The following is a 21,346-nucleotide window of genomic DNA, read 5'->3' as shown; positions in this document are numbered from 1 at the left end:
TCCATCTCCATAACTTTTTTGTCTTGTGAGACAGAAGTGTGGTACCCATTAAATTCTGTTCCCCCCTCTCCTTTAGCCCTCCGCAACCACCATTCTACTTCATGTCTCTGAATTTGACAACTCCAGGCCCCTCATGTAAATGGAATCATACAGTGTCCTTTTGTGACTGGCTTATTTTGCATAGCAAAGGTTTATCCCTGTTGTAGCATGTGTCAAAATTTCCTTCCTTTTCAAGGTTGTTGAATAATATTCCATCATATGTATAGTCTACATGTTTATTCATTCATCAGTCAGTTGATACTTGGGTTGCTTCTACCTTTTGGCTATAGTGAAAAATCCTAATAAGTTTTAATTCTTCAAGAGAATCTGGTCTATTCTTGGTTCTTAGCATGCCATTTACATTTTAGAATCAGCCTTTCATGTTCCAGATCGATTTTAAGAACTGACATCTTTTCATTATGTGTCTTTTAATCTATGAACAACATACCTGCATTCATTTATTTTCTTCTTAATAGCTTTCTGCCTAGAGATACTGCATATCTTTTGTGACATTCATTTCTATGTATTTGATCATTTGATGTTATTTTTGATGGCATCTTTCTAAAAGTTTTTATTTTTTAACAGTTGTTGGAATACAGGTATACAGTGTACAGTTGATTTTTGTGTATTTTCTGTTTAGCAACTTTGCTAAACTCACATTATTTCTAACAATGCATATGAAGATTGAAAAAGTTTTATATATGCAACATCATATGATCTGCAGATAAGCAGTTTTATTTCTTATTCTCCAATGTTTACACCTTTATTTCCCCATGCTGCTTTGCACTTGCCAGGACCTCTGGTTTACTGTTGAATCAAAGTGGTAAGAGCATTGTATACTTTTCTCATTTTCTATCTCAAAGGGAAAATTTAACAAATTGTTATGAAGTATGATTTTGCTGTAGGTTTCTTATAGATGGCCATTATGTGACAAAAGTTCCTTTTTTATCCTCATTTGCAAGGAAGTTTTAAAATCATGAATGGATGTTCAATTTTATCAAGCACCTATCCTGTACTTACTGAGATAATTCTATTAATTTTCTTTCATTCTGTTAATAGAGTGAATTAAATGCACAAATTAGATAAGAAGAAAGTTGAATGTTAATGAGCTAAGCATCTCAAAAAACTTAAAAGATTTTCCCCTTCCTAGTTAACTGTTAAAAATAGATGAGACCATCATTCCTGCTGAAATCATATTGTAATTTAGACCACATTTTTGTTACAGAACACCTACTAGCATTTAAAAATACTTTCCTACTCAAGAGTTGAAATCTATTATTTATAAATGGAGATATAGCATAGAAACTGGGAATAACAACAGTTGATGCCACATAAACTGGCAAACACATTTTTTTGGGATATTTTAATTTCATAATTTTTAAAACATTCTGGGATGACTCTCTTATTTTTATAATGACATTTTAGAATCCTCTGCTAGGAATTGAATCCGTCACTTTCTAGTAGGGCCTAGAAATAGATTTCAGGCTTTAGAGATGTAGAGGATATATTTGGTGTATCTGGAACATCACATGTCATCAAGTAGATAGTTTTATTCTCTTGGAAATATATGTCAGTGTGATTTTCCTGCTTTCTTTTACCAATTTTTGATTTATGAGTCTCCCTGTAGAAAAGCCTAAATTTGATCTAGTGGATTGTGATGTAGTCAACTCGATGGGCCCTAACTCCCTTGGCTAAGGGTGTAAGATTTGTGAATCAGAAGTTTAAATGACTTTGCAGAGAAAATGCCAATTTTATAGGTTATTTAAGTAGCTGTTCAGGTAGCTGCTTGTCAGCCTAGAAACCATGATAATTTTGAAACTAATTTTGTCTGAGTGGAATCATTGATGATGAGTTAATTCAGAGAAAATAAACTAATTCTGTAAAGTAAAAAAGTGGTGATCATTAGCTAACAGTAATTCACTCTAATTTGTGACTTAATAGTTATGTAGCAGGCAGTTATTGGTCTTTAACCCTATTTTATTTCATAGTCACCTGTTATTTTAGGTTGTCAAAACTGAAGACTTCCTTCTCAGCTGATGTTGAATATTGTTGGTTAAGCACAAACGTCATTATCAAGAAAACAGGAAGCTATGTAGGAGAACATGCCAAATGGTAAATTAATAGTCAGGGTAAAGGAAACTGACGTGGACTCAGGGAAGGAACCCTGGACTCATCTACTTTGTTCTTTTTAGGTAGCTTGAAGAATATAAATGGTTTAAATAATTTTTTTCCAGAAAGTATATCAAGTAATAGGTTTAACATCAAATTAGAAAGCATGTATTTGCTTATATGTTACATTGTTTTAAAAATGCTAATATCTTAAAGGTTGTAGAATATCTTCATATAACTTTATTAATCCAGATTAATTCTTGGCTGTCCCTAAAATCATATAAAGCATTGTGAAATTGCCAAGTTTTCCTCTTTATAATGATACTTTAATAATTTGAGTCAGATCTCTGTACTAGGAACAAGTAATAATTTAAAGAGGATTAAAATCCAAATTTGCCTTTCACTATTTATTCAGAGTTTGCTAAATAAATCAATAGTGTCAACATTGTAGAGCCTATTTAATCAAGTTATGAGAGCCTTGTTCCTTCTTTTGCATTACTGGTTTATATGTATCCAGTTCTTATTACTGATAAATCATTTCCATTAAAGCAAGTGTGATGGAGCACTCATTTTGGCAACGTTTAGTTGGCTTCTACTTCATTATTATAGATATTTAATAAAGTAACTTTTATTGAAAAAAATTATAATTCACATTTTTCACTAATTCTGATGGTTTTCCCTTTATTGAGAGATGATTTAGTGTAGTGATTAAGAAAATGGGTCCTGGAGCCAGACATCCTGGGTTTGAATCCCAACTCAAGTCACTTACTAGCAAGATACATATCTTCTATGTGCCTCTGTTTCTTCATCTGTAAACAGAAGTAATAATAGCCCCTATCTCTGAAGGTTGCTGCGGGTTTAAATAGTTTAATTAAAGAAATTGGAATAGTACCTGCTACTTATTAGCAAATGCCCAACAAATGTTACCTTGTGTTATTATTATTATTATTTATTTTGAAAATAGAATAATTTTAGGAAGGGCTTTAAATTTAAAATCTGGGTCACATGTCAGCTCTTCAAAGGGAGGACCTTCCAAAATAATCACACTTTTATCTTTCTCAGAGGCAAGGATAAGAGAATCCTTCCAATTCCAGTTAATTCATCAGTTTTTGTCATGAAAAGAGCACAAGATTGGGAGTTAGGTTTGTGTGTTCATTTAGCAAAGCTTTATCGCCATACCTAGTTGTTGGAGTATCCCATTTCCTGAATACCAATGCTGGATGCTGGAGATCTCAAGCTGATTTAGAGATGCCTGGGCCAGGCTAAGATGTGGCCAGAGTGCCTGGAAGTGGTTTCCAATCCCAGTGGTCCCACTGAATGCCTGTGACACCCTCTGTCCTTCACTGTTGTCATCTGTAAAATGACAGTTTTTGAGTTTAGTTTAGGATCGTAAGTGTGTGCTAAAGTCACGTCATTGCTGGGTGCTTAGTGTTTTGCTGGATGTGATACCAGAACACTAAAAAAGGTGTAGAACAGTTCTAGGCACCACAAATCTTATAACCCGGTTTGGAAAACAAGCCGCAATTAGAAAATAGATAAATAATAATATTGGAAGTCACGTGATTAGAGGCAAACTAAGAGATCATAGAAATGAGAGTATGTGAGCGTTATTATGCTTAGCATTTCACTGTGTCAGTGGTTATCTGCAATTTCTGTTACAAAGCACCAAACTGATTAGATGCTACCAAGAATTCTCACTTGCTAATTCCCTCTTGTATAATTGGCAGATTGTGGTAGTTTTAACTTCCTTTGTTCTCCCACATGTTAAACTTTAAAATAGTGCACTTCCAGTATATTGAGATCATTAATTTAGTAAAAGATATATTTTTAGAACATAGTTCTTTATCTAGAAACCTTTTTTGTAATATAATGTCAAGATGTCGTTTTTGTCCTGCTCACCACTGTATTCTCAGCAGCTGGCACAGAGTGGAGTTGAGGGACAAATTTGAATTTAATTGCATTTTAATTGCCAGCAATTTTTAAATCATTTAAAATTATTTTATCCTTAAAAGATACTCAATTTGGAATACTGGTGTTTTGAAACCTTAATCTAACTTAAGGTTTAAATCTAATTTAGGGCAAGTTGCCATTATATAAATATAATTTAAATGAATCCAATAAGCATTTTATTTAGGAGCTTTTTCATGTTTGTGTAAGGAAAGGACTTTGTAGGTGAATGATCTTTCTCACTCTGTTAGTTATCTGTGATACTGATATCCAGCTGATCCTCGTGGGGGACCTTTCACCGGCACTGCCCAGCCACGCAGTTCCCAAATTCTGTCACAACAAAATTGTAAGAGATAATAAATGTTAGATATGTGATGTTTTGTGATACCACAAATATAAAGACTTTCATATACTTTACTCGAAGACTGTTCTTCAGTAAATTGCCCTGCATTCTTCACTTCTGAAAAGGAAGTGAAACCTTTAGAGCGAACCACTTGAGAAGAAAAAAATACATGAAACCATCATAGCCAAGTTTTCATACTCAGATGTAAAAGGGGTGTGTTTAGCCTTAAAATATTTATGTAAGTGTAAAGCTGTATATGTTTATTATAAAAATGAGACCAATGCAGAAAGGTAATTGAAGAAAGTTGTAAAAATCCCGCCAAATCCTGCCATATTTTGGTGACTCTTCAGAAATCTGTTTTCTGCACATAGATACACACACACATATCAATCCATCTTTTCCATATGTAGAGTCATGCTATTCATATATGTTTTTCAATCATTTTTAACCCATGCCCTTTTTGATTAGTAGAAAAGCTAATACCCTCCTTGAGTGTCATTTGAAATTTCACAGTAAATTAAATAACATGACAAAGTCAGTTTTAGACAAGGGTAATTTAAGAAGGGGAAACATTTTAGATGAATCTTAAAAGAACCTTTAGGTATTGGCTTGTTCCTGTAAATCTAATTGGTAATATGGAAGGTAGAGCTTTAATAGAAGTTTAAAAAAATTTGCTTACCCTTTCTGGTGGGAGAAGCTGAGGGCTGTTTAGGAGAGAGGCCTGTTTATTGATGGCAGCTTAGCTTTTCCTCTGTTGCTTTGAACAGTTCACTTCTTGGCCCCAAATTTGTATATTCTTCTCAGCAAAACAGAAGCTCTGCAGTTAACTGGAGATTATGTTCTTGGGTATGCTCTTTGGGGGGTATTACCCCCACCTCCATCCCCACTCCAACTAAGAGATCTTTACAACACCATACAGCATTTTGAAGGTGAGTTTTGGTAAATTTTTCTTCTATCTTCTCTGTGATGTTTTGTGGCCCTTACAGATTGGCTAGCCCACCCATTAATCTGGCTCTGTTTCTATTTTCCAGTTAAGATTTGGCTATCATCTCACACGTAACACCCTTGATATCCCCTCTTCTTACACTTTCTCCTCTCCTAGGCATCTCTGTTGAGTAAACCCATTTTACTCCATTGCCCCTGCTGCTCCCCTGTCCCAAGTAACCATCATCTTTCTTGCCTGAAATAGGCTCCTGCCTGGCCTCCCTACTGCTGTTTTACCTCTTTACAATTTCTTTTCGCATACAGTGGACAGGGTGATCTTTTAAAAGCGTAGAATCAGATAATATTACTCTTCTTAAAATCCTCTTTTGTGCTAGGAATAAAACCCAAATTAATTGCCACTGCCTGTAGGCTCTGTGTGATCTGTTCCTTGCTAAGCCTTCGTTCTTATCTTTTGCTTTTCTCTCCCTCATTCAGCTGCCCTAGCCACATTGGCTGGGCTTATCAAGATTCCTTCCCCCAGATACATTAAACTTGTTCCTGCCTTCACGCCTTTGCACCAGCTGCCTCCTCTGCCTGGAATGCTCTTTCCCAAAACTTTGTGTGGTGGGGCCCCTTCCCGTTGTCAGGGTTCAGGTTTCACCTCCTCCAGAGGTCTTCCCCCCATCTTCCAGAATAAAGTAACTCCTGTTTCATTGCAGCACTCTGTTTTACTGTCTTTATAACATTCAGCAATCTTAGACCTTCTTTATATGTCTCTTGTTTATCATTTCTTTTTTCCTCACCAGAATTTAAGTTTCCGTGAGACTGTACATCTTGTCTGTCTTGTCTACCCTGTAATTCTAACACATAGAAAAATGCTCAATAAATCTTATCTCAGTGAAAAAATTCAGTGAATGAATTGCTCAGATGGAGAAATGTACTTTTTAATACCCTGAGATGGCCAGTACCAGCCATTCACATAGTAAGGGAGGAAGGTGAAGGGACAAGCACAAATGCATTTTCCTAGTCCTGGTTAAAGCATTAAGTAAATAATATAAAATGTGGCCTAACAGTAAACATAATAATTAAGAATATAATTTCACACTGAAGAAGGCCTAAGTTACTCAAACAAGCTAGAAACAGATTAGTCCTGAGGATTTCCTGTTCTATTAATAACTTCAGTGGTTAAACTATGTAAGATACATAATTTGATTTTCAAGCCCCAAAGAGACACTTCATTGTGAATGGTGTTTTTTTTTTAAACCATCACTAGTTGAATATAATATGAAAGAAACCATTCTTAGATTATATTTTGTAATGTGTTTTCCTAGAGTGTTTTCAAATAACTGCTGTGGGCTAGAAAAGATTATATGATAGGGGAAATAATTTAAAAGTACCTTTAATAAAATGTGGCCTGAAGAATTTTTTATATTGAAAGGTAAAGGAGATGGTTTCTTAAAACCTGTGAGAAATTAAAATAGGTTACTATGCCAATTATTAGTGCAACTTTGTTGTTTTGTTTATAAACTGGTGTTTTGATTGGCCCCTAAAGATAAAAGGAAATTAGCCTAGTGATTTATGTTAAATACATCTGAGTTCAAGTTTCTGTCTGGTTCTTTTCTCTTTCATTCGAATAGTTTTGGGAAAAAGTATAGTAAATCTAATATGAGGTCTGTGTTACATTTTTAAAGCCAGTACTCCTTAAATTTATTTTTAAATGACTGTTGCCCTTCAAAGGCCATTTTTGGGAAGTTGTACATTTATCCAACAATGCTCCCATTCCTTAAACTACTTTTTTGGAAATGCTTCATAGCCAGTTTTGGAATTGTAAAAGAAAATTAGCCTTTGTGTTTTACTTTACAAATGAAAACTCTCACTTTTTTTTTTAACTAATTGAAGACATGTAACTTTCTCAGTTGACTCCTATTAATATTTTATTAATTTCTGAAGCCAATAGTGCTGTTATGCAGTTGAAGTTACGACTTGCTAGATCATGAAAAATGGCTTGTAAAGTTAATCTGGGTAATGAACAAAGAACATTGTATAACTCTGTGAAGTAATAGATTAAAAAAAAAAAACCAAGCTGTTGAGAACTGGGTGACTAACTTACCCCCTTGTAAATTTGCATTTTATCTGAAGCAGCCCAGTGCATCGTGCCTTCCTGCAGATGTAAGTTACGGGTGCCAAATCTAGAGGAAGTGCCTCACCTTTGGGGAAAGAAAGAAAACCACCTGGTACCAGAAAAAGGCCCAAAGTGGGCTCTTTTTAGTACTAACTGAGCAAAAGCTAAGAATCTATATTGAAAATATGACCATAAAGCTACTCTTAAATTCTTGGCATCAAAGACTACAAACTTGTTTTTGGATGATACCTATTTGAAAGGTCGAGATGTACTTCTTTGAGAGAAAAGTCAAAGCCGTGTTGGTGTTTGTGGTCAGAATGCATGTAAGTTTTATTGTGAGATGAATGAGTTATTTTAGGGCAAGTGTTATTGTCTTGGCCCCATGACCATTAAGGGCTTTTATTTTATTCTATAAGCCAATGCTTTAATCTTTTATTTGTAAGGATCACATTTTATTTATTTCACTAAATATGATTATGTGGGGCTTTAAAAAAATCTCCTCTTCCCTTTCTTTTTTTTAAAGCTGCACATCATTGACTCCTGGACCCAACTGTGACCGATTTAAACTTCATATACCATATGCTGGAGAAACATTAAAATGTAAGTAAATGATGACTGCTTTACTAAAAATGTAGATTATAGTGCTAGTTACTGGACTTTATGCTTTTGTTTTTATTTCTGGATTTTAGATGCTATTACTAGGATTTACCACTTTTTAAAAATTTGTCTTTCAATCTTGGTTCTATTCAAAGTAAGGCAGTTGGCAGAGAGTAAGTTTTGGTCAAGTAGGCATGCACTGAAATTCTTAACTTTTAGGCATGTGCAGTAATTCTTGTATTTTTTTTCTTCCTCCATTGGCAGATCTTACATGAGTGTGCTCAATAAAGAGAGTGCTCTGCTTTAAAATTCCTGACTATTTAGGAACAGTTTTTAGGTAGGAATGGCTGCTGTCCACCACTCTCGCTAATTCCCTTCTGGAACCACTGCTGCCAGGAATCATTGTCACTGATGTACTCCTGATTGCCACCTGGGTATAGGAGTCCTGCCTCAAAGATTCTTGGCTCAGGTTAGGAGTGTCAACATTGTTCTTCTCTCTTTTATAAATAGGGTCAGAAATGCAAATGGCTACAAGGGCCAGACTGGTAACATAAATGAGCGAAGTGGACTAGGTGTGGCAAATTGGGGTACCTTGTCTTGAGGGGACTGCTTCTACTGATTTACTGGGAGAAGGTGGAAATCTGAACTTTGATATGAATTCTGTCAGTTTTAGATGTTGGTTACTTTTTCAAATTTAAAAACAAAACATAGGCCTAACCAAGTATGTTTGGGGGTGGGCTTGAGCTCTTGGTTCACTGGTTTGTGACCTTGATGAAGAGTATGCAAAGTCTGCTGTGAATTTAGTCCACCATCTACCACAGCTTAGGTTGTGTCCATGCTTCTCTGCTCCTATGACCAGTGCTGAAGCTATAGTCTAGTAGGGAAATGATGGAAGCTTTGATTGGTTAGCATCAATCTCATCAAGAATTTTCTCCCTTGAACTTGTCCTTGTAGTGAACGGAGTGTTAAAGTGTTTCATTCTTAAAAAGAGGAGTAAAGAACATAGATGCTAAAGATGGGACAGAAGAGTTAACAGTGCCTTTCAGACCATGGACTGTGTGCTTTGTCATTATAGGCCAGGAGGGCCCACACCTTGGTATTCTGTAGAATTGCTTTATATTAATTTACCAAATGCAGCACTAAGTGAAAAATTATGACATGCTGATTTGTTAACCTTGCATTATTAGAACATTCTCTGGAAACCACTAAAATACATAAGAATTTCACCTACCTGAGGTAGTGAGACAGAGTACATTGCTACTGTTTTTGAAAAAAAATTAACTAAATATAAAAGAAATGATCAAAGTAAATCATTTTCAACGTTAAAAATACATAGTTCAGAAATTTTTTATATATGAAAGCACTAGCCCTCTGTCCCACATCTCCCTAATCCTAGTCCTGTTTCCCAAGGGAACCACTTAAAAGTAATTTGTTTCAGTGTTTAGTTTTTGTGTGGATGATCTCCATATATCTAAATAATACGCTCATGCCTCTATCAAGTTTAGATATTATCTTCTGGCTTCCTGCTCTGATACATAAGGCATCAGCCTATTTTCATTGCACTGTTTCTCTCTTCTCCCCAGTAATGAAGTCATATCCCTACTCTTGGTTCCTCTGTTGGTTATCCTGTAGCTTTAAAATTTTTCGTAATTTTTTAAGGGTTACTTTAAGCATTGTATTGCACAATTAAATGAACAGCCCCTAAAAATTCTTAGTAAGTGCGTGGCACACAGCACTGTGATTATTTAAACACAACATCTAGGCAATAATAATGAGCATTGCGTATACTTTTATTTAGTTTCCCATTAATCATAGATAGTGCCTTTTGACTCCTTACCTTATAAAATGAAGATAATTAGCTCCTGCCCTTCCTTCCATTCTTCTTCCTTCACTTCCAAACTTTTGTCTTGTGTTAGTTTCCTTTTGCATTGTCAAGATTGATAACTTAGGTCTCTTCGAAATCTTTAGCTGTCTTCTGTGCTTTGTCTATAGATGACTTGAATGATTGCTCGGCAGGCTTGTTCCTGCAGTTACCACTGTGGGATCTACCTTTATTGTTCTTTTGGATTTTTTACTTCTTGATAAACAAGAAATGATTATCTTGCTGGGACTCAGTCAGATGGCTTGCTCACATGCCACTCCTTTTACCTTACCTGGAGCCCTTCTGAGAATTTTTTATTACCACAGTATAATTAAGTATCTTAATTTCTAAGAGCTCTTTCTTGCTCTTGCTCTCTGTTCCTCTCTCACAACTTCTTGTTCCTAATTTATGAATATAGTATCTTCAAAGCTTTTTAAAGAATTTAGAGGTTTTTTTTTTAAGTTTTCTTCTCTTTTTCTGAATTACTTAAATTTTTTCCAGGAGTTATATTTTTGTTTATCATCTTTTTTCTCCCTCTGTTATTCCATAGTTTCTCCTCAAATAAAAAGTGGTTTTTGGTTGTCCATTTATATTTAAGACAGACAATAAAAAATGAAACTCTGGATTTCTGAGCAGGGCTTATTGAGTGTGTGGGTTCATGGTGGGCTAGCTGTTAGTATGAGGAGCCTCTGTGTATCATACATTGGAGTTCAACTGTTCTAGCTTTCCCCCAAATAGTTCTATTTCTTTAGAAAATGCCCTGTGTTTTTTCCTTGGAATACACATCTGGCCAATATGCCATCTTTGGGGGGTGAGTCTATAGACTATTTCCTGTGGAGTATTAGTTAAATTCTTGTGCTTAGAGAGATTTCTCATTCTGGCCTCTCTTTAAACTGGATGGCTACAGGTTTTAATGGGCTTCCTCGGACAGATGGCTTCTTCCTCATCAGTAGCCTCTTCTTTTTATTATTGCAGCCAAAGCTTTCTCTGCCCTCTCTCATCAAGTATTATGCCTCCGTTTGTATTCTGCTTCCAGGAATTTGTTGAAATTGCTCATCTATTGACTACTATTCTCTTCCCTTCCTCTTTACCCTCCTGTTGTTTGGCTTTTTATCTTTCTGTTTGTTCACTATCATTTAATGGGAGGATGGGTCTTAAAAGGGAAAAGTAAATGTGTGTGGTCAGTCCACAGCCTTGAGACAAGGATTAGCTTTTGACTTCACAAGGAACTTTTCAGCTCCAAGTGTTTATGTTAGAAAGCATTTACTAATATTCTACGTTGTCTCATTACTAAGATTTTCATAGGAAACCTCTTATAACATTGGTGATTAGGGTATTTGGACTGGTATTCACTGTGTAAGTTAATTATGTCCTATCAAGCTATTGCTCAATATAATCATTTTGTACTAGGGACTTAATTTAGGCCATAGAATGCTCTATAACCATTGAATAATAAATAAACTTTATATACTGAGGTTCTTGCACATTAAAGTAAGTCAAGATCCTAGCCTTAAGCAGCCCACAGTCACATAAAAGGAAACGGCAATTGATTATGGAAACTATAAGTTCATTGAATTGGAAGAATGAGATTTTTTTTTCCTTCTGAAATTCTTGGCATTACTTAGGAAGGCTTTCTGAAGGATGTTGGCCATATAATGATTAAATTTAGTGGTAGAGCCAGGGTATGGCACTGGGTACTGAAGGGCCCCCACCCATAAGATGGTGAACCTTCTGCTTCTCTTCCGGGTCCTTGGTTCCCACCGGCGCCACCTGAAGCCCAATCACCCCTCGCCCCCCCCCCTAATCCCAGCACCTAGCCAATAGCCACCAGCCCCGTAGAAGTGACACCACAATCACCCCATGCCCCTTCCTATATAACCCAGCACCTTTCCCTAATAAAGCGGAATTCTCCGGTGAATTGCTGCTGTGTGTCACTCCTTTCCTTTCATTGGACCGAAACCCGGGAGACGGGACACCCCAACTGGGCCCCGTCTTCCCCCGACACCAGCAGCAGCTTGCCCTCGTCCTCTTTTTCCGGCGCTGGCTCCTCACACTCCCCACTCCTCTCTGGCCTTTGGGTAAGTTTTCCCCCGGAGTGGGCCGCTCTTCCCCGAGCTATCGCAGCACCATTGACCGTGATCGTCCGGCAAGGCCCTGACGCTCGGGGACGAGGAGGGAACTCTCCCCGCCTTAGGCCTTCACGGCTGCGGGGGACCCTCAGGCCCCCCTCCAACAGCCATACACGAGGTGACTCCTTTGCGGATGAAAACACTCCCTTCCTCCCCCCCCTTACGTTCCTTCCGCCGAAAATTCCTTCCCCCGAAAACTCCTAGTACTAGGTTCCTCAGACTCCGGCACTCTCCCTTCTTAGAGAAGTCTGGGTGACGACCCACACCTCCTAAGAAACCGACTCGTATACGAGTTTCCGCAGACCCCCAAGGATCATCGGGGACGCCCTTTGTCTCCTTGCGGTCTGCTCCCAGTCCGAGGATCTCCGTTCGTCTTCCCCTGTTTGTCTCCTTCTCTGTCCTTTAGCCACGGGAGCCTCCTCATCCCTCCCTGGAAGCTCACCTCTTGAATGCCTGCCCAAGCATCTAGCCACCCTCTCCCTGACGCCTGATATAAAACCAAAACTTCTCCGTAGACACTGCTCCCAAGATTGGCCGACATGCCCCCTAGACAATAACAACCAACGGCCCGCAGGGGGAACTCTTGATCCTAACATCACTCGCGATCTCTTTAACTACTGCCAGCGCCTGAAAAAATGGAAGGAGATTCCCTATACGGAAGCTTTCCGCCTCCTCCCCCCGCCCCCCTCGCCACCGCCGCCTCCCCCCCTCCCCCCAAGTTCTCCTAGCCTGCAAGCCGTCTCCCCCGCAGAAGCCTCCCGTTCACTCCCTTCCCCCTCCTCTCCTACAACAGCCCTTCCCCCTTCCTCCACCACCATCTCCTCCCCCACCTCACCCCCCTTGCAGTTCAAGCCTGAGCCTTTCAGCCCCCCTCTAACTAAGTTCCAGGAGCCTCCTCCGTCTTTGCCCCCATCACCTGTTTCTCCCCCACAGACTGAGCCTGAATCCTTCAGTCCCCCTCAGACTGGGTCCTGAGGGCCTCCCAAAATTATCGCCTCCCTCTGGGAGGTAGCAAGATCTGAAGGCATCGTGTGCGTTCACGTCCCTTCCTCCTTAGGAGATTTAACCCAATTTGAGAAACGCCTAGGTTCCTTTTCCACTGATCCCACGACATATATCAGGGAGTTTCAATGGACCCTCCAGTCATACAGCCTCACACATCATGACATTTTCATGCTCCTGGCTAATACCCTCCTTCCTGAAGAGCGTAGATGAGTTTGGGACTTTGCCCAAACGCACGCCACCGAAACCCACAGGACTGACCCCACCTATCCCCCTGGCCCCACTGCTGTCCCCGAACAAGACCCACACTGGGATTATAACACCGCCGTGGGTCTCCGCTCTCAAGATATTTTCGCCTCCTGCTTAATAGCACGTCTGAAAAAGGCAGCTCGTAAAGTAGTCAATTTTCAAAAGCTCCAAGACGTAATTCAAAGGAGGGAGGAAACTCCCTCCGAGTTCTTAGACAGAAAACGGCTCCTCTCTGACCTGCCCGTTCCCAAAACCAAGACAGAAATCCTTTCCTTTCTAGGCCTGGCTGGGTATTTTAGAGCGTGGATCCCTAACTTCTCCCTGTTGGCAAGACCCCTATACGACCTCAGCAAGGGCCCCCCTGAAGAACCATTATCCTCCTCACCCCGACACTCCTTCATTAAGCTCCGTGGAGCCCTTGTGGAAGCCCCAGCTCTCCATCTTCCTGATTTGTGGAAGCCCTTCTCACTATACATTCATGAGAGGTCCAGTCAAGCTCTAGGAGTCCTAGGCCAACATTATGGCCCATCCTTTGCCCCAGTAGCTTATCTTTCCAAGCAATTAGACCCCACAGTTCGGGGATGGGCCCCCTGCCTACGGGCATTAGCCGCTGGACAGCTCTTGCAGAAGGAAGCTCATAAACTGACATTTGGGGCGCCCCTTACCATTCTGTCCCCACATCACCTAAAGGATCTCTTAACCTACAAAAGTTTACAGACTCTCCCTCCCTCCAGACTCCTGACCTTACTGTCCTCTTTCCTCCAAAATCCAGTTCACCCCCTTTGCCATCCAGACCCGAATCATGACTTTTTCCTCCTTTACTGCTCCCTCGCTCTCTCTCACTTTTTTTCCTCATTCCTATTGTCTTCCCCGCCACCCCAGCCTCCTTTGTATGGCGATTCAAAGTCAGACAGACTTACACACAGCATCAAACAAAAATTACTGCCCTCATTGCCACATCAGACTGCCCTCTGAAAGGCTGCTCCGAGCCTTTGTACCTCCACTTTCCTCCCTCCACCGAACTGTTCACTAGCAGCTACCTTTATTCTCCCTACCTCTGCTTCCTCTATGACCAAAAACAAGCCTGTTGCAGGCGATGGCCAGACACCTGCCAAGAATGTCCCTACAAGTCTTGCATCATTCACTACATGGGTAACTCCCGGTACCCACAGTATTACTCCTCCAACCCGTTCTCTTCAATACTAACAAACCCCTTCCTTACCTGGCTTTGGCCCATTGCAGGCCCTATAATAATCATTCTCCTCGCCTGTCTCTTCTTGCCTTGTAAAGTTTATCAAATCCCAAGTTGGTAAAATCTCTAATCAAACTTTCAACCAGCTTTTACTCAGGAACTACCAGCTTTTAGCCACAGAAGATCCCTCACCCTTACATAACCTCCTCACCACACGCTGAGATGGACCCCTCTCCGCTGGAAACTGTTCCTGGAAACAATGGCCGCAGACGCCTGGCTCCTGACACCCATATCCTCTTGGCACCATTAGAATCAACAAGTCCTCGACCTATGGTTACAGGGAACCTTCATTGATTTCCAACCTGAAGAAGTCCACATCTACTCGTCCTTACTGTGGGGAGTCCTATCAACCCTTTCCTCCCAGTTCTCAAGCCCTCACTCCCTTCTCCGCCCCCGTTCAGCAGGAAGCAGTCAGAGAGAAAGCAACGTCCACAACCCCATAGAGGAGAAAGGGGGGAATGAAGGGCCCCCACCCATAAGATGGCGAACCTCCTGCTTCTCTTCCAGGTCCTCAGTTCCCGCCGGCGCCACCTGAAGCCCAATCACCCCTCGCCCCCCTAATCCCAGCACCTAGCCAATAGCCACCAGCCCCGTAGAAGTGACACCACAATCACCCCATGCCCCTTCCTATATAACCCAGCACCTTTCCCTAATAAAGCGGAATTCTCCGGTGAATTGCTGCTGTGTGTCGCGCCTTTCCTTTCAGGTACAGAGGTAGGAAAAGATCTGATTTAATAGACTAGAGCAAAGTGGTGTTAATGTACAAATTCTGTCCAGGCTTTGAGAAAGTATAATGTTTAAGGTGCCATTTTGCTCTTTCTTTAAAGAATTATCTGAAAAACTCTCAAAGTGGTGCCTGGTGAGGTACTCCAGTGCTTCAAAATGGAGACCAAACTATAACCCCTTTAAGTTTCCAAATGGAGATTGTTTTTCAATATATGTGAAAATGTGATAGAATCATCAAAGATAATTATATCAACTATATAAATTATGAAACATAAGTCACTTTTCCCTGACAGTGTAGAAATTGAAATATTTTCATAAAGAAAATCAAAACAAATAAACCCTGTGAACATATAGTTACAACTCAAGAGAAGATCAGTTGAACCATCTTGACTGGACTGGTGTTTTATGAATCAACCCATATAATTTTGTTCATGTCAGTGATTATTAGCAAGGTTATTTTCTTTCCTTAATTTTTATGATGTTTAGGCCATAGTTATTTAAAAGTAATTTTTTTTTCTTATTTTAAAATTATTTCAAAATTGTCTCCAGTTTTTCATAAATGTTTCTAAAAGAGTTTGTTGAATCATGATGTATTGATAGTAGTAGTAATGTAGAACACTCAGATATTTTATTAACCCCAATAATTAGTATAGGGTTAACTCTGCATAGTTTGAAGTTACTGGAAGTAGATAACTTACTGTGTCAACCAAATAAATTGTAAAAGAGTAATTCATTCATGGCAAATCATGAATTTGTAAGTCTGTTTTTCCCTCTGAGAGAATAGTAAATTTTGCATTGCTTTTAAATTGTTAGACTCACTCCATTTTCTTCTTTTTTTTTCCACTCCATTATTTTACTTAAAAAAACCTTGCAAAGCTGAAGAGTTTTACATACCCATCAATTTTTATAATTTTAATTCTATTGTATCCAATATTGATCAAGTCACAGTAGTTTATTATGACAAGATTTGTGGTTGAGTTCAAGCTCCTACAGTTAACATAATACTGATCTTTAGATAAATTATGGTTATTCTCTATAACCAACATTTTAGCAAATGTAGTTTTCTGAAACATACATAATTGAAAGTATATATAGCTTAACAGTCCTTAGAAAATAACTGTGATAGCAAACAGAAAAGTTCTTTGCCCTATTTAAGAAACGCTTAGAATGAAATCTAATTTTATGATAACAAGAGCTGAGTAAGTGTAGATTTAAGTTCTGTTCTATGGTAACTGCTAGGTAAATATTCTCTTTTATCTTTCTAAGCAGAACATAATGGCTAACTCAGTGCTTTACAATCTCAAAACTGTTTATATAAACAACCTTTTTAAATCTAAAATTACTCATTAAAGGCCATTGAAAACTTGTGGCGTGTGGTATAAACTATAATTTTAACTGAGGCTGAATCACAGTATTTGGCGCTTATAGTAATTTTATTTTGTAACTTTAAGCTCAGTGAAGTTAGTGATAGAAACTGCTTGGTTTATTAAACTATATCTTTAGTGCCTAGCACATGAAAATACTCAAACATTGTTGAAGGAACAGAATGAATGTATGTATGAATCAATGAATCTTAAGTGTTCAGATTTTTGTTGGTTGCAGTATAGTGTTCTAAAGCATGTGGCATTCTGTTACTTGTATCAGTCTTTTGCTTCAAAAGAAGTTATTTATTATACAAGGGATTTATAATTGAAACATTGCTCTTCACGATGCAGAAAGCAGGAAGAAAATAGTACTTCCATGTTTGGAGTCTGTATCAATTTTCTATTTATATATTTTACCTTGCCATTGCAAAGCATATTAATGAAAATAACATGTAACTAAAATTTATATTTCAGAATATTTTATATGTTAGAAAACAGTTCTTCTATAAATGTTTCACCTATGAATAAAGGAAACTGTGCAGTTAATGAGAACGGGAGACAGGGCATATTTCTACCCATGAATTTGTGAATTGATTCCTACAGAATAGATTCAAAATTAAATAATTGAAATAAAATCTAGAAGATTACAGTATATGAGGAATGATGTTATTGTTCCCTCAGTTTTTTTAATGTTAAGGGACAAGTGCTTAGCAGTAAAACAGTTGCCAGTCTGTATAAGATTCTAATGGAAGATATAAAAGGATATCTGAATTAAAGAAAAGTACTTGAATTTCACCCATATAGAAGAGACAACTGGTACTTACTTAAACATTATTGGAAAAGTGAATCTTCAGCAATGAAGATTATTTAAATAAAATGCATGTTATGGTTTAGGATGGTGCCACTAAAATGAGTGAAATCTACTAGTTAAATTCACAGAGGAGGATCAATAAACTTCATATAAATACATATTTGTTAAAATATCCATGCTAGTCATGCTCTATAGTACTTACCTCTTGAAGAAATTATTGTGTTGATGTTTTTGTGGATCCTGTTTAAATAGGGCAGAGAGTGAGACTGTTTTGCTCTTCTATTTCCAGTCTCTAGCTTATTACCTGGCATTTAGAGGGACTCAATAAATGTTAGTGAGATGAATGAACCATGGTCATTCTCTGGACCTGCCAATGATAAAGTTTGGTAAGGAAATAACAGAACTCTGAAGTATTTTCAATTTTGCAAGTTTGTTGAATAGTGCTAGTTACGTAACTGTAAAGAGGAATTATTGAAATATTTTAAGTTATGTCAAGCAAGCCTGTGCCAGTAAATCAAGTGGTCTGCTAACATTGTTTTCAAATTTAAAATTATTTTTGTTTCAAATTTCTATTTTTCATACTAACAATTTATGTTAATCAGAGACTGTTTGGTTATGAGAAACCCATTGGAACAAATATAAATTAGAGTTTGTCTTTGTAAGGGATTAAATGAATTCCATGGTGCCCAAGGGCAGGAAGAATAGCCAGGCTACAGAGGGTCTAGAACCAGTGTTGGGAAGGATGGTGACACCATAGTAGCCAGTCAGCTTCTGTATCCTTGTTTGTGTCTGTCTCCTGCAACATATTCTATTGTTACTGTATTCCCCCACCAATTTCTCTGTTTCTCCTCAAACAGAGTAGAAGTGGCTGAGGCCCCTACATGGTGACTCATTGCAAGGCCACCAAGAGATAGCCTATGATCTTTGAATCTAAATTCCTGGGGGAGAGGATCTGATTGGCAGCAGGGACTGCATGTCCACTTGTGATCCAGTCATATGGTCAGTAGTTCTGGGTCATGTATTTTCAGCTTGGTTACTAGAGACCAGTTTTAGCAAATGATAAGCATGGGCTGGGCAGGTACCCAGAGAGGTATCTATTACACCATGTCAGGAATTCTTTCTAAAGAGCTTCCAAATGAAATTATAGACATTTGCCCTTCATTTTTAACAATAGAAGTAATACTATTGTTTATCATGTGAGAAGAACGATGAATATTTCAAAGCCATTTGCAACAAACTGAAGATGTCATGCCAAAAACTATCTCCAAAGGTTTTGAAGTTGAAAGACTTTCCCAGAGGAAAAGTATTTTTTTCAGAGGAAAAAGTAAAAAAAAAAAAAAACTATTATAATTTGAGTAATACATCGTCTCCCATGTCCTCATAGGAGCAGTGTAAAATTCCTGTTCATCTCCAAGGCTTCGATACTACGTCACTAAATTTGTGTTTTTGGGAGAGTGATTACAACAAAATGAAACCAATCTCAGAACTGCTCTTTTAAATGGAATGCACCATTTTAATAAATGGTGGCCAAACACATACAAAGATTTTTTACAGACACCTTGCTAATAGTGTTTCAGAACTTCTCCTTTACTGAATCTTGTAATTCAAGTTCATTTGGATCCCATCTCCTTAAGTAATTTGACTGCTCCGTGTGCATGTGCGTGTGTGTGTGTGTGCATATGTGCGCATAGGTACAGTACTTCTTGCATCTCTGGTCTATCACAGATTACTTTGTTTTAGCTGGCCATATTCTAAGCTCAGAATGCTCTTTGTCCTAGGGTCTTTCTCGTGCAGCACTGTGTAGACACTCAGGGGCTTGGCACAGAAACTAGACACCAAACTGGTAGCACCTGAAGGACCCAGTGGTGTTGAGGGGATGGTTGTTGCATCAGCTGAAGGTTCTGTTGATTTAATCTTATGTAAAAGAATTTTGCACTTTGGTTTGTTATTATACCTTATATTTTGAACTTTGGTCAGTGGGTTCAAAGGCTGGCTGCAGTGGCTGTAGCAGTGGCGGTTTTGTTGGGATGGCATTTATTTTATATAAAATTTCTTGTGTAAATTAAATAATCTGCTTGGAAAATAATTGAGTAATCTTTATGCTTCAACCCTTCCCCCCAAGTTTAGTATTTTAGTAACTGAATCCCTCAGCCTAGCATTCAAGGCCATTTCATTTCAGTTGGCCATTCCAGCCGGCCAGGCTCCTTCTCCCCCTTTGGGGCTTAGCTGACAGCAAGTCAAGTTGAAAGCCTACACACCTGATTTGCTTATTGTACTTCTCAAATACCCTGCCTTTCGTGTTTCTGCTTTTGTTCACACTGTTTTTGGCTTCAGTGGGATAGATCAAGGAAACCATTAAATAGCCTGAATGTTCTGTGGCATATTTGGTTCTTCGTTTCACTAACAAATTTGCCCCTCTAAAGGATGTGCTCTCCATAAAGCTCCTTGGCCAGTTCTCTTCTAGTTTCCAAGATCACCTGCAAGAGGAGTAGGAGTTAATCATTTTTACTGTGACTTATAACAATTGAACTAAGTAAAAAGTTGGACACTGTGTCCAGTAACTTAGTATTTTGCATCGTGCTGAGAGGCATTATAATTTTCCTTGGTAGCATAGCTCCTTTTACTTTTATTTTTATCTTTTTAAAAGATTCATTTACTTAAAGATTATTATTATCTAGCATTCAAGGTATTTTTAGAGGCTAATTAGGGAGGCAGGTCACCTTTCATTTAGTGAATGCTCTAAAAATCGTCATTGAAAGGCAAGCAAGAAGTGCTAATTTTGTGGATTACACATTCTCTCTCTCTTAGATTTTGAGGACTCCTTTGTCCTGGTATTTCCGAATGTTTTATTTTCTTGGAATTCATGGAATCCTAGGAAAAATGTAAGAATAGCTACTAATATTATTGACTTAACTTTGTGAAGTCAGTTTAGTTAATAGATAACTATATAATCTGGCTTTATGCTGATTATAGTTTATTAAAAACCGACTGATAGATACAATTGCTAAACTAAGTTGAGCACTGGCTTTTTTTAATATGAACTTTATTGAGGTATAATTTACGTATAATAGCATGTATCCATTTTAAGTGTATCATTCCATACATTTTGGCAGTTGTAAGCACCTGTGTAACTATATACCACAGTCAGGATATAGAACATTTCCATCCTCCAAAGATAAGAACATTTCCTTCCCTCCACAAGTCAGTCCCTTCTACCACCATTCCCTGAACTCATGAGCCTAATCATCTCAAACTATAAAACAGTTTTGCCTGTTATAGAATTTTATATAAATTAATCTTATAGTATGTTGTTTTTGGCATATGACTTCTTTTATTCAGCAAAATGTTTTTGAGATTCATCTGTATTATACTTTGTCTCATTACTTTGTTCCTTTTATTGCTGAATAGTGTAACATTGTAAGGATATATACCACAGGGCTTTTTTTTTTCTTTATAAAATCTATTCATCTATTGAGTTGTTTCCAGACTAGTTTCCATAGTGTAGTCGTTATCACATTCACCTCACACATCTATTGAGTTGTTTTCAGTTTTTGGCCTATTATGAATAAAAGCTGATACTACATTTTTGGTTTTTTTGTGTGTGCATATGTTTTCATTTTCTTGGATAAATACCTAGAGGTATTGTTGCTTTTAAGCTAAGTATATATTTAACTTAGTAAGTAATGGCTGAAATGTTTTCCAAAGTGGTCATACTATTTTACATTCCTCCTAGCACTTCATGAGCAGTCTAGTTACTATATATTCTCACTAACATTTGATATTATTGGTCTTTTTAATTACATCCATTCTAGTGGATATGTGTGGTATCTCATTGTAGTTTTAATTTGCATTTTCATGTGCTTATTGGCTA

General features: G+C 38.0%; 1 protein-coding gene across 4 annotated transcripts in view; it reads left to right on the top strand.

Moving 5' to 3' along the window:
- Nucleotides 1-21,346, top strand: part of BABAM2 (BRISC and BRCA1 A complex member 2) — a 405,600-nt gene that overhangs the window by 33,799 nt on the left and 350,455 nt on the right. For all 4 annotated transcript variants that reach the window (XM_036903563.2, XM_036903566.2, XM_036903562.2 and 1 more), the window contains one exon: nt 8,008-8,084. In XM_036903563.2, coding sequence (XP_036759458.1) covers nt 8,008-8,084 — 77 coding nt within the window. The remainder of the gene's footprint in view (nt 1-8,007; nt 8,085-21,346) is intronic.

Source organism: Manis pentadactyla, chromosome 2, assembly GCF_030020395.1.
Source record: "Manis pentadactyla isolate mManPen7 chromosome 2, mManPen7.hap1, whole genome shotgun sequence".
Taxonomy (NCBI): Eukaryota; Metazoa; Chordata; class Mammalia; order Pholidota; family Manidae; genus Manis; species Manis pentadactyla.
Note: the sequence above shows the minus strand (reverse complement) of the source record. Positions and strands in the feature narration are given on the sequence as shown.